This window comes from Salmo salar, chromosome 20 (genome assembly GCF_965601325.2).
Source record: "Salmo salar chromosome 20, fSalSal1, whole genome shotgun sequence".
Taxonomy (NCBI): domain Eukaryota; kingdom Metazoa; phylum Chordata; class Actinopteri; order Salmoniformes; family Salmonidae; genus Salmo; species Salmo salar.
Window position 1 is genome coordinate 54,402,606 of NC_138310.1, and position 11,810 is coordinate 54,414,415.

Below are 11,810 nucleotides of genomic sequence, written 5' to 3' on the forward strand. Positions count from 1 at the left end.
TTCAACTGAGACTGCTCTTCTCTGTGTCACGGAGGCTCTCCGCACTGCTAAAGCTAACTCTCTCTCCTCTGCTCTCATCCTTCTAGACCTATCTGCTGCCTTTGATACTGTGAACCATCAGATCCTCCTCTCCACCCTCTCCGAGTTGGGCATCTCCGGCGCGGCCCACGCTTGGATTGCGTCCTACCTGACAGGTTGCTCCTACCAGGTGGCGTGGCGAGAATCTGTCTCCGCACCATGCGCTCTCACCACTGGTGTCCCCCAGGGCTCTGTTCTAGGCCCTCTCCTATTCTCGCTATACACCAAGTCACTTGGCTCTGTCATATCCTCACATGGTCTCTCCTATCATTGCTATGCAGACGACACACAATTAATCTTCTCCTTTCCCCCTTCTGATAACCAGGCGGCGAATCGCATCTCTGCATGTCTGTCAGACATATCAGTGTGGATGACGGATCACCACCTCAAGCTGAACCTCGGCAAGACGGAGCTGCTCTTCCTCCCGGGGAAGGACTGCCCGTTCCATGATCTCGCCATCACGGTTGACAACTCCCTTGTGTCCTCCTCCCAGAGTGCTAAGAACCTTGGCGTGATCCTAGATAACACCCTGTCGTTCTCCACTAACATCAAGGCGGTGACCCGATCCTGTAGGTTCATGCTCTACAACATTCGCAGAGTACGACCCTGCCTCACACAGGAAGCGGCGCAGGTCCTAATCCAGGCACTTGTCATCTCCCGTCTGGATTACTGCAACTCGCTGTTGGCTGGGCTCCCTGCCTGTGCCATTAAACCCCTACAACTCATCCAGAACGCCGCAGCCCGTCTGGTGTTCAACCTTCCCAAGTTCTCTCACGTCACCCCGCTCCTCCGCTCTCTCCACTGGCTTCCAGTTTAAGCTCGCATCCGCTACAAGACCATGGTGATTGCCTACGGAGCTGTGAAGGGAACGGCACCTCCATACCTTCAGGCTCTGATCAGGCCCTACACCCAAACAAGGGCACTGCGTTCATCCACCTCTGGCCTGCTGGCCCCCCTACCTCTGAGGAAGCACAGTTCCCGCTCAGCCCAGTCAAAACTGTTCGCTGCTCTGGCACCCCAAAGGTGGAACAAGCTCCCTCATGACGCCAGGACAGCGGAGTCAATCACCACCTTCCGGAGACACTTGAAACCCCACCTCTTTAAGGAATACCTAGGATAGGATAAAGTAATCCTTCTAACCCCCCCCCCCCCCCCCCCCCCCCTTAAAATATTTAGATGCACTATTGTAAAGTGGTTGTTCCACTGGATATCATAAGGTGAATGCACCAATTTGTAAGTCGCTCTGGATAAGAGCGTCTGCTAAATGACTTAAATGTAAATGTAAATGTAACTGAAACCCACTGTGATGGCATTTAGACCTCTATAGTCAATGCACGGGCGCAGACCTCCCTCCTTCTTCTTCACAAAAAAGAAGCTCGAGGAGACGGGTGAGTTAGATGGCCGAATGTATCCCTGCCTCAAAGACTCAGTGACGTATGTTTCCATAGCCGCTGTTTCTTCCTGAGACGGGATAAACGTGACTACGAGGAAGTGCAGCGCCCACCTGAAGGTTTATCGCACAGTCTCCTCGTCGATGAGGTGGTAATTGGGTCACCTTCGTTTTACTGAAGGCGATAGCCAAATCGGCATACTCTGAGGGAATGTGCACGGGGGAGACTTGGTCTGGACTCTCCACCGTAGTCGCACCGATAGAAACTCCTATGCACCTGCCCGAGCACTCATTTGACCACCCCTTAAGAGCCCTCTGTCCCCACGAAATCTAAGGGTTGTGAGTGGCTAGCCAGGGAATCCCTAGAACCACTGGAAACGCTGGGGAATCAATGAGGAAAAGACTAATCCGCTCCTCATGACCCCCCCGCATTACCATGACCAGTGGCACAGTGGCCTCCCTGACCAGCCCTGACCCTAGTGGTCGACTGTCTAGGGCGTGCACGGGGAAGGGTTGGTCCAACTGGACCAGGGGAATCCCTAACTTAGCCGCGACCCCATGGTCCATAAAACTCCCAGCCGCGCCTGAATCGACTAGCGCCTTAAACCGGGAGTGAGGGGAGAATCAAGGAAAAGACACTGACACATACATGTGACGGACAGGGGGCTCTGGGTGAGGCTGGTGCTGACTCACCTGAGGTGTCAAAGGAGCGCTCTGCCTGCCTTCTGGACTCCCAGGTGAGTCTCTCCAGCACCGGTCCACAGTGTGCCCTCTGCGACCACATGAGGTGCAGGAGCGAACTCCCCCTCCAGTCTTCCTGGCTGCTGCCCCCCCTATCTCCATAGGCGTGGGAGCAGGAGGGCTGGAGGGTGGAATGAGCAGGGCCCGGGTCGGACGTCCGCGGGCGGCCAGCAGATTGTCCAGTCGGATGGACAGGTCCACCAGTTGGTCCAGGGTGATGGTCGTGTCCCGACAGGCTAATTCCCGGCGGACGTCCTCCCTCAAACTACATCGGTAGTGATCTATAAGGGCCCTCTCATTCCACCCTGCTCCCGCGGCCAGGGTCCGGAACTCGAGAGCAAAATCCTGCGCGCTCCTCGTCTCCTGCCTCAGGTGAAACAGCCGCTCACCCGCCGCTCTCCCCTCCGGGGGATGATCGAACACTGCCCGAAAGCGGCGGGTGAACTCTGGGTAGTTGTCCCTGGCTGAGTCCGGACTGTCCCACATGGCGTTTGCCCATTCCAGGGCCTTACCCGTGAGACAGGAGACGAGGACGCTGACGCTCTCCTCCCCCGAGGGAGAGGGACGAACGGTCGCCAGGTATAACTCCAACTGGAGTAAGAAGCCCTTACACCCAGCGGCCGTCCCATCGTACTCCCTGGGGGGAGCGAGTTTCACCACACTGGTACTGGGTGCTGTGGGTGCTGGTGGGGGCGCAGGCTGTTGACCTGCCGCGTTCAGGGGGCCGAGAGCGCTTTGGTCCCAGCTCTCCATGCGCGCCAACACCTGATCCATGGCGGTCCCCAGACGGTGGAGCAGGGTGGAGTGTTGGGCAACTCTTTCCTCCATGGACAGGGTTGGCGCTGAAGCTCCTGCTGACTCCATCAAGTTTGGTGCGTGATTTCTGTCACGGGCTGGCTCAAGAAAGCAGGAGAGGTAGAGTCAGGCGCAGGAGTCAGAGAATTCTTGACCACACTTCTTTATTCCAGAAAGTAGATATGGTCGCCAAAAAATAGGGACGCAGCCCTTAAATACTTCTGCGGTGGTGAACACAAAGAAACCAACCACAGGCAGAGGAAAACCAGCACACGTTCCTCAAGCACACAAAACGGACAAGAAACATAATCACGCACAAACACAGACATCCTACGCTAAACTAAATAACCCCCCCCTACTAATAACTAACCCAAAACAGGTGCGTGCCTACCTAGACCTAACCAACAGAAAGTGAAACAAAAAAGGATCGATGGCAGCTAGTAGGCCGGCGACGACGACCGCCGAGCCCCGCCCGGCCGAGGAGGGGCGCCACCATCCGTCGGTGTCGTGACACATCAGTTCAATGTCTAGTTTTGATTTACATTTGGTTGAGTTGTCAACTAACGTGTATTCAATGTGAAATCAACAAAATAATCGTCATTGGATTTAGGTTAAATGTTGGGTGAAAAAGGCAGAAATGCCCTAATGTTGATGACTTTTGGCAAATCCAATCAGTTTTCCACATTGATTCAACGTAATCACATTGATTCAACCTGTTTTTTCCCAGTGGTATTGTATTATTAATTATGCTTAATTCCTAAATAGGAATGCTGAACTATTTTACAGTGCATTGTACACATGTGCAAGACTGCTCTGGACCTTCCCAGATAGCAGCCACCTATTGGAACTGTAATGTTACTGTAGCTACCCAATGTAACCCTCAGTTATGCCATTATAATATACAGTTGCTGACTGCTCTAGTCTAGACAAAGTGCATTCCAGCACATTTCTCCTGTTTTACATAATTGACCATTCTGAGAAAAGAGAGATATGGATGAAATATATTTCCTCAGCACACTGATTTGGAGCCCTTGACTTTTTCCACATTTTGTTACGTTACAGCCTTATTCTAAAATGGATTAAAAAAATGTTTGCCCTCATCAATTATACACAATAGCCCATAATGACAAAGCAAAAAACAGATGTAGAAATGTTTGCACATATTAAAAAGAAACAAAAGTATTCAGACCCTTTACTCATTATTTTGTTGAAGCACCTTTTGGCAGCGATTACAGCCTCGAGTCTTCTTGGGTATGACGCTACAAGCTTGGCACATCTGTATTTGGGGAGTTTCTCCATTCTTTTCTGTAGATCCTCTCTAGCTCTGTCAGGTTGGATGGGGAGCGTCGCTGCACAGCTATTTTCATTTCTCTCCAGAGATGTTCGATCGGGTTCAAGTCCGGGCTCTGGCTGGGTCACTCAAGGACATTCAGAGACTTGTCCCGAAGCCACTCCTGCGTTGTCTTGGCTGTGTGCTTAGGGTCATTGTCCTGTTGGAAGGTGATCCTTCGCCCCAGTCTGACGTCCTGAGCGCTCTGGAGCAGGTTTTCATTAAGGATCTCTCTGTACTTTGTTTCATTCGTCTGTCCCTCAATCCCAACTAGTCTCCCAGTCTCTGCCCCTGAAAAACATCCCCACAGCATGATGCTGCCACCACCATGCTTCACCGTAGGGATGGTGCCAGGTTTCTTCCAGACGTGACGCTTGGCATTCAGGCCAAAGAGTTAAATCTTGGTTATATCAGACCAGAGAATCTTGTTTCTCATGGTCTGAGAGTCCTACAGGGGACTTTTGACAAACTCCAAGTGGACTGTCGTGCCTTTTACTGAGGAATGGCTTCCGTCTGGCCACCATAAAGGCCTGATTGGTGGAGTTCTGCAGAGATGGAAGAACCTTACAGAAGGACAACCATCTCCACAGAGGAGCTCTGTCAGAGTGACCATCGGGTTCATGGTCACCTCTCTGACCAAGGCCCTTCTCCCCCGATTGCTCAGTTTGGCCGGGCGGCCAGCTCTAGGAAGAGTCTTGGTGGTTCCAAATTTCTTCTATTTAAGTATGATGGAGGCCACTGTGTTCTTGGGGACCTTCAATGTTGTAGACATTTGTTGGTACCCTTCCCCAGATCTGTGCCTCAACACAATCCTGTCTTGGAGCTCTACGGACAAATCCTTCGACGTCATGGCTTGGTTGTTGCTCTGACATGTATTGTCAACTGTGAGACCTTATATAGACAGGAGTGTGCCTTTCCAAATCATGTCCAATCAATTAAATTTACCACAGGTGGACTCCAATCAAGTTTTAGAAACATCTCAAGGATGATCAATGGAAACAGGATGCACCTGAGCTTAATTTCAAGTCTCATAGCAAAGTGTCTGAATACTTATGTAAATAAGATATTTCTGTTTAAAAAAAAAATGAAATTAGCAACAATAAAAATAAAAAAAATCACTTTGTCATTATGGGGTATTGTGTGTAGATTGATGAGGTTTTTTATTCATTAATACATTTTAGAATTAGGCTGTAACGTAACAAAATGTGGAAAAGTCTAGGGGTCTAAATACTTTCCGAATGCACTGTATACAACACCAGTCAAATTGTTTTAGAATTCATATTCTTCATGAACTGTTTTCATACCACAGAACGCTCACATTTCAGCTAGAACTCAAGCCCAGGGGTCTGCATGGTTGTCCCACTAATAAATGAACAAGTTCTGTGGAGCTCACTAATCCAGCATGGAAAACTTGAAGTTCAAATCAATTTAAAAATGTTTCATTTTATTTAACCTTCATTTAACTAAGCAAGTCAGTTAAGAACAAATTCTTATTTACGATGACGGCATACCCCGGCCAAACCCGGATAACAGTGAGCCAATTGTGTGTCCCCTATGGTTCTCCCAATCACTGCCGGTTGTGAAACAGCCTGGAATCAAACCAGAGTCTGTAGTGACGCCTCTAGCACTGAGATGCAGTGCCTTAGACCGCTGCACCACTTTAGAGCCCCATTTTTTTAAACCTTTATTTAACTAGGCAAGTCAGTTAAGAACAAATTCTTATTTATAATGACGGCCTACCGGGGTGCAGTGGGCTAACTGCCTTGTTCAGGGGCAGAACGACAGATTTTTACCTTGTCAGCTAGAGGATTCGATCCAGCAACCTTTCGGTTACAGGCACAATGCTCTAACCACTAGGCTACCTGTGACCAAGTGTATTGGTTACATTCGCAGAATACAACAGGTGTAGACTTTACAGTGAAATGCTTACTTATGAGCCCATTCACAACAATACAGAGTTAAAAACGTAAGACAAATATTTGCTAAGTAAAAAGGAAATAGTAACACAATAAACACAATAACGAGGCCATATACAAGGCTAAATACAAGTTTGCTTACAATATATCAATGGATATCTGATGACACACAAACACTATGATGACACACAATCCTCTATCCCAAGGAAATTCCAATTCCTCCGATTGACATGGAGCCAAAGTGACAAAGTCCATCGATGACGGAACAAGTTACAGCTCAACACTGAACCTTTAACCTATTAATCACCATGGAGCATGCGACACACACACACACACTCTCTCTCTCTCTCTCTCTCTCTCTCTCTCTCTCTCTCTCTTTCTCTCTCGCTCTCTCTCTCTTTCTCTATCTCTCTCTCTCTCGCTCTCTTTCTCTCTCTCTCTCTTGCTCTCTCTCTCTCTCTCTCTTTCTCTCTCTCTTTCTCTCTCGCTCTCTTTCTCTCTCTCTCTCTCTCTCTCTCTCTTGCTCTCTCTTTCTCTCTCTCTCTCTCGCTCTCTTTCTCTCTCTCTCTCTCTCTCTCTCGCTCTCTCTTTCTCTCTCTCTCTCTCTCTCTCTCTCTCTCTCTCTCTCACACGCATACTCTCTTTCTTTGTCTGTCTGTCTGTCTGTCTGTCTGTCTGTCTGTCTGTCTGTCTGTCTGTCTGTCTGTCTGTCTGTCTGTCTGTCTGTCTGTCTGTCTGTCTGTCTGTCTGTCTGTCTGTCTGTCTGTCTGTCTGTCTGTCTGTCTGTCTGTCTGTCTGTCTGTCTCTCTCTCTCTCTCTCTCTCTCTCTCTCTCTCTCTCTCTCACACACACACACCCCCACACACACAACTGGCAATACTTTTAATGGAGTGATATAGAAACACTGTGTTCCAATGGAAATTACAACATACTCTATGACACTGGGGTTTATGGCCCTGGACCTGATGCCCTCTCTGTGTATCTTATCAGTGGTCTCAATCAAGACAGCAAACGCTGTCCCACCCCCACACACGCTCCAATGCAACAGCCAACACACAAGAGAAGGAGTCAGAATTGATAGCAGAATGTTATTAGGTTGATTGCATTCAACTAACTCTCTTCTCTTTGACAGGGTTGCCGAAGTTCTACCAGATTTAAATAGCTGGTACCTAAAAAAAATGAAGAAAGCGATACATATACACTCTGACGTACTGTAGGTCCCCATAAATCAAACCATGGAGGCAACCAATAGTGATAATGCAGTATTTTAAACCTTTAAGGGTTTAAAACTAGACAACTCTCACGTATCTCTTTAGAATCTTATTATATATTAGTAGGTTTATTTTTGCTTCATTTCATTGTTGAATCAGGGACAAATCTCTTGTGTCCCAAATTTGGTAACCATAATCCCTCCAATAATGTATAATCCATTCTCTTTTTAGTGAACAATGCAGCGAACAAATGAACAAGATAGCTCGAGCCTAGTTTAGTTTAGTTAAAAAACAAGCACACGTAGAACTTGAAAAAGCCATACATGCACATGAATAAAATCATGGTGGATAACACACAATAAAGTCTGGGACTTATTTCCAATGTGGTCCTCTTGAGACGTCCAGGCTGTATCACATCCGGCCGTGATTGGGAATGCCACAGGGCGGCACACGGTTTGGCTGGGGTAGACCGTTATTGTAAATAACAATTTGTTCTTAACTGGCTAACCTTCTTTAAAGGTTAAATAAAATACAAATCAAAGACAAGATGGCTGGGCAAGTTCCAACGCGGTTGAACACGGTATGACACAAAGAAGAAGAACATCTATCTCATCGTTGCAGTTACATCGTAGAGTACAGATGTTCCTCCTTGAATGGTGAATGTTCTTTGGTAGCATCAAGATGCTAACGCATCCTCAGGGTGCCCCTGCACCTCTCTCTCCCATGCTGTCTGGCCCCATCTCCCTGGCTCCTGCTCAGTATGACTGGCCCTTTCATGTCCCACGGTAATGCCACAGGAGATTGCAGCTCAGGTAGACCAGCAAGGCCAGGCCAAATGTCCCAAGCAGTCATGGAGCACATGGTGGTTGTATTGTGTGTGAAAGTTTCACCATCACACAAGGTGATTGAGTTGAATGTGGCATTGGGAGCACAGCCAGAGTGGAGATTGTAATTATTCACCTGAAAATTAAACCATATCCCAATTAGAAAGACACAAGAACATTTGATTATCCAAGATAATGCACACGCAGACAAGTGTGTGTGCATACGAGAGTGTGGGGGTGTGCGCGTACACTAGTGTGGGAGTGTGTGTCCACAGCATTTCACTTTGCTGACTCCCCCTGAATGCACTCAGCAGGTGACCATTGTACCCGGCTCCTCCCTGTGAGGCGGTGTGGGGGTGAGGTCCACCTCCACGGAGGCACACAACCTCTCACACCTCTCCCCCCTCCTGCTGCTCCAGCCCTATAAAAAAACAGACCTGGCTCTCCTGTTCCCCAGTCCCATAACGACCAATCATCCACCAGGTAAGAGGACAGACTGGGAGAGCTAAGGGCTGGGGCCAGAGGCCAAGGACTTGGTCTGCATACGCAGAGGACTGAGGAACTAGCAGAGGGAAAGGCAGACTAGAATTCTTCTGGAAACTTTTTTTGTCTCTTATTTTGAACGCTTATTACCACTTTGATATGAACTGTTACAAATACATTAGGCAGCAGTTATCACTTTAGCAATACTTCTTTCAGACAGTTTACTATAATTTACTAGAGAGATAGAAGGGAACAATGGAGAAATAATGTTATTAAATGTCCTAGAATAAAAGATGTCGCTAATTTTCTTCCTATGCCAATAGCTTTCAGTTCATCTGGAATTACTCTCAACAACTGTTTAAGTGTAACCTCTGTCCAGGCCACAGTGATCCAGCGATGTGTCTGTTTTAGTGCAGGGATTGGGGATTAGGTGGTAGGAGTTGAGGGTTAATCTCTTTGTAGGAACGGTATAACTCTATCCAGCTCTGTGTAATCTGACCAGATTAGAGGTCCTTTCAATAGGCTGACATATGGCATGGGGTAAACTGATTGAGGGCAGCCTGGAGTTGCATGTCTTTGTGGGTTTGCTCCATGTGATTCTCCAAATCACTGAAGAATGACTTTGAATTATTGGCTTGTTTGGTCTTGGTGACATTTAAAGTTTGATTTAGAGTGTTTTGCAATTAGTAATTTGTTGCACTGTTAAAATATTGTTAGCTCTAATTTAATTTTTAACCATTCAATCTTGACTTCCCATGGTTTACCGTTTCAATTGCGAATATTGGAATTCTTGTCGGGCTCATTGCTCAACATTCGTTCTCTTTTTTCCTCTCAGACCTCCATCATGAAATTCCTGGCTCTCGCACTAACCATCCTGCTGGCCGCAGGTTAGTATCCCAGCCTTGTCATAGTGCCGCCGAACTGATAATGTAGTAATGACATTTTAATGCATCGTGTGTGTGTGTACCATGCTCTGGTATATTGAACAATTCAAAATTAAATCTTACTGAATTCTTTAAAGTGCTGGGCCATTCACCACTCTTCCCCTCTCTCCTCTCCCAGGTACCCAGGCTTTTCCTATGCAGGCCGATGCTCCCTCTCAGCTGGAGCATGTGAAGGCAGCCTTGAACATGTACATAGCTCAGGTGAAGTTGACTGCACAGAGGTCCATCGACCTTCTGGATGACACAGAGTACAAAGAGTACAAGTAAGGACATGTTTCATTTAGTCTTCTCTATCTTCTCGCTCCCTCTTCACTCACTCACTGACTCACTCACTCACTGACTCACTCACTCACTCACTCACTCACTCACTCACTCACTCACTCACTCACTCACTCACTCCATTCAAATTTAAAAGGTTCAATTCAATGGTGCCCAACTTCCACAGATAACTAAACCAATATCTATCCCTCTCCCTCCCTCCCTCCCTCCCTCCCTCCCTCCCTCCCTCCCTCCCTCCCTCCCTCCCTCCCTCCCTCCCTCCCTCCCTCCCTCCCTCCCTCCCTCCCTCTCTCTCTCTCCCTCCCTCTCTCTCCCTCTCCCTCCCTCCCCCTCCCTCCCTCCCTCCCTCTCTCTCTCTCTCTCTCTCTCTCCCTCTCTCCCTCTCCCTCCCTCCCTCTCTCTCCCTCTCTCTCCCTCCCCCTCCCTCTCTCTCTCTCTCTCTCCCTCTCCTTTTCTTGGTGTTCCTCTCAGGATGCAGCTGTCCCAGAGCCTTGACAACCTACAGCAGTTTGCTGATTCCACCTCCAAGTCCCTGGCCCCCTACACCACGGTCTTCGGCACCCAGTTGGCTGACGCCACCGCCACCGTGCGCGCTGAGGTCATGAAGGACGTGGAGGAGCTGCGCACCCAGCTGGAGCCCAAGCGCGCCGAGCTCAGGGAAGTCCTGAACAAGCACATAGATGAGTACCGCAAGAAGCTGGAGCCCCTGATCAAGGAGCACATCGAACTGCGCCGCACCGAGATGGATGCCTTCAGGGCCAAGATTGAGCCCGTTGTGGAGGAGATGCGCGCCAAGGTGGCCGTCAATGTGGAGGAGACCAAGACCAAGCTCATGCCCATTGTGGAGATTGTCCGTGCCAAGCTGACCGAGCGTCTGGAGGAGCTGAGGACCCTGGCAGCCCCCTACGCTGAGGAGTACAAGGAGCAGATGTTCAAGGCTGTTGGAGAGGTGCGTGAGAAGGTGGCTCCCCTGTCTGAGGACTTCAAGGGCCAGATGGGCCCCGCCGCCGAGGAGGCCAAGCAAAAGCTCCTGGCTCTCTACGAGACCATCAGCCAGGCCATGAAGGCATAAACACGCTCTCAGCCGGACCCTCCCTCCCTCCCTTCCCGTCGCACTCACACTGACTCACACACCATACGTACCACGCCAATGCCAAACTGATGCACTTCCTCTGCAGTGACATGGCAGGACTCTTGCTCTCTCTAACCACCACCACATGCGCTCAAGCGCACGCAAGCGCAGACACTAACGCACTATTGCATACATTCAGTTTTGAGTTGTGTTCAGGGCCTGTGTGCACAATCCTGGGCCTGCATCATTTTGACTGTACTATGAACATCAAGTGTGAATATTCTAGTGTCGCTGCTCAATAAACATCATACTGTTTCATACTATTTCATTCTCTGAGTTTGACTTCTTTGGATTGTATTGTTTAGAACAAGCTTTTACATGTGGTTCTCACAACTAACATGCGCTCTGTGACAAAATAGCCATGTTGGGTTTATGTATGAACATCTCGTATCACACACTTCTGTGTTCTAAAACGATATGCGTTCGATGATTTTGAACCACATCGCAACATGATCAAAATGAAGTGATGCAACTATTATCCCTTCTTAAGCATGCAATGAAACGAACGAATGTCTCTTACATGGATATCATGTCACTGTAACAGTATTCACATTGGTTTTAAAGAATGGTTCATCTGAAAATTAGATTTTTTTTACAAATTGACTTTTCTAATAATTTTCTCTGAGTACCAGTGACCATTCATGGAGATCATGGGAGTTCATATGAGTCGTAGTGTTAATAGCCATA

At 48.3% G+C, this 11,810-nt stretch overlaps 1 protein-coding gene across 2 annotated transcripts; it reads left to right on the forward strand.

Annotated features, from left to right (window-relative positions):
• Positions 1–8,630: 8,630 nt before the first annotated feature.
• Positions 8,631–11,386, forward strand: LOC100136573 (apolipoprotein A-I). 2 transcript variants are annotated; one of them, NM_001123663.1, is given in 6 exon segments: positions 9,601–9,655; positions 9,831–9,975; positions 10,463–10,523; positions 10,525–10,559; positions 10,562–10,980; positions 10,982–11,380. In NM_001123663.1, coding segments are annotated over 6 exon segments (777 nt in total). In that variant the 5' UTR covers positions 9,601–9,612; the 3' UTR covers positions 11,056–11,380.
• The last annotated feature ends 424 nt before the right edge of the window (positions 11,387–11,810 follow it).

Bases quoted from the DNA above. Each gene is read 5' to 3' on its own strand.
- LOC100136573 (XM_014162053.3), top strand. From the start codon at position 9,613: ATGAAATTCCTGGCTCTCGCACTAACCATCCTGCTGGCCGCAG. The intron at 9,656-9,830 runs GTTAGTATCCCA...CTCCTCTCCCAG, and splicing joins AACCATCCTGCTGGCCGCAG to GTACCCAGGCTTTTCCTATG. The intron at 9,976-10,462 runs GTAAGGACATGT...TGTTCCTCTCAG, and splicing joins ACAGAGTACAAAGAGTACAA to GATGCAGCTGTCCCAGAGCC.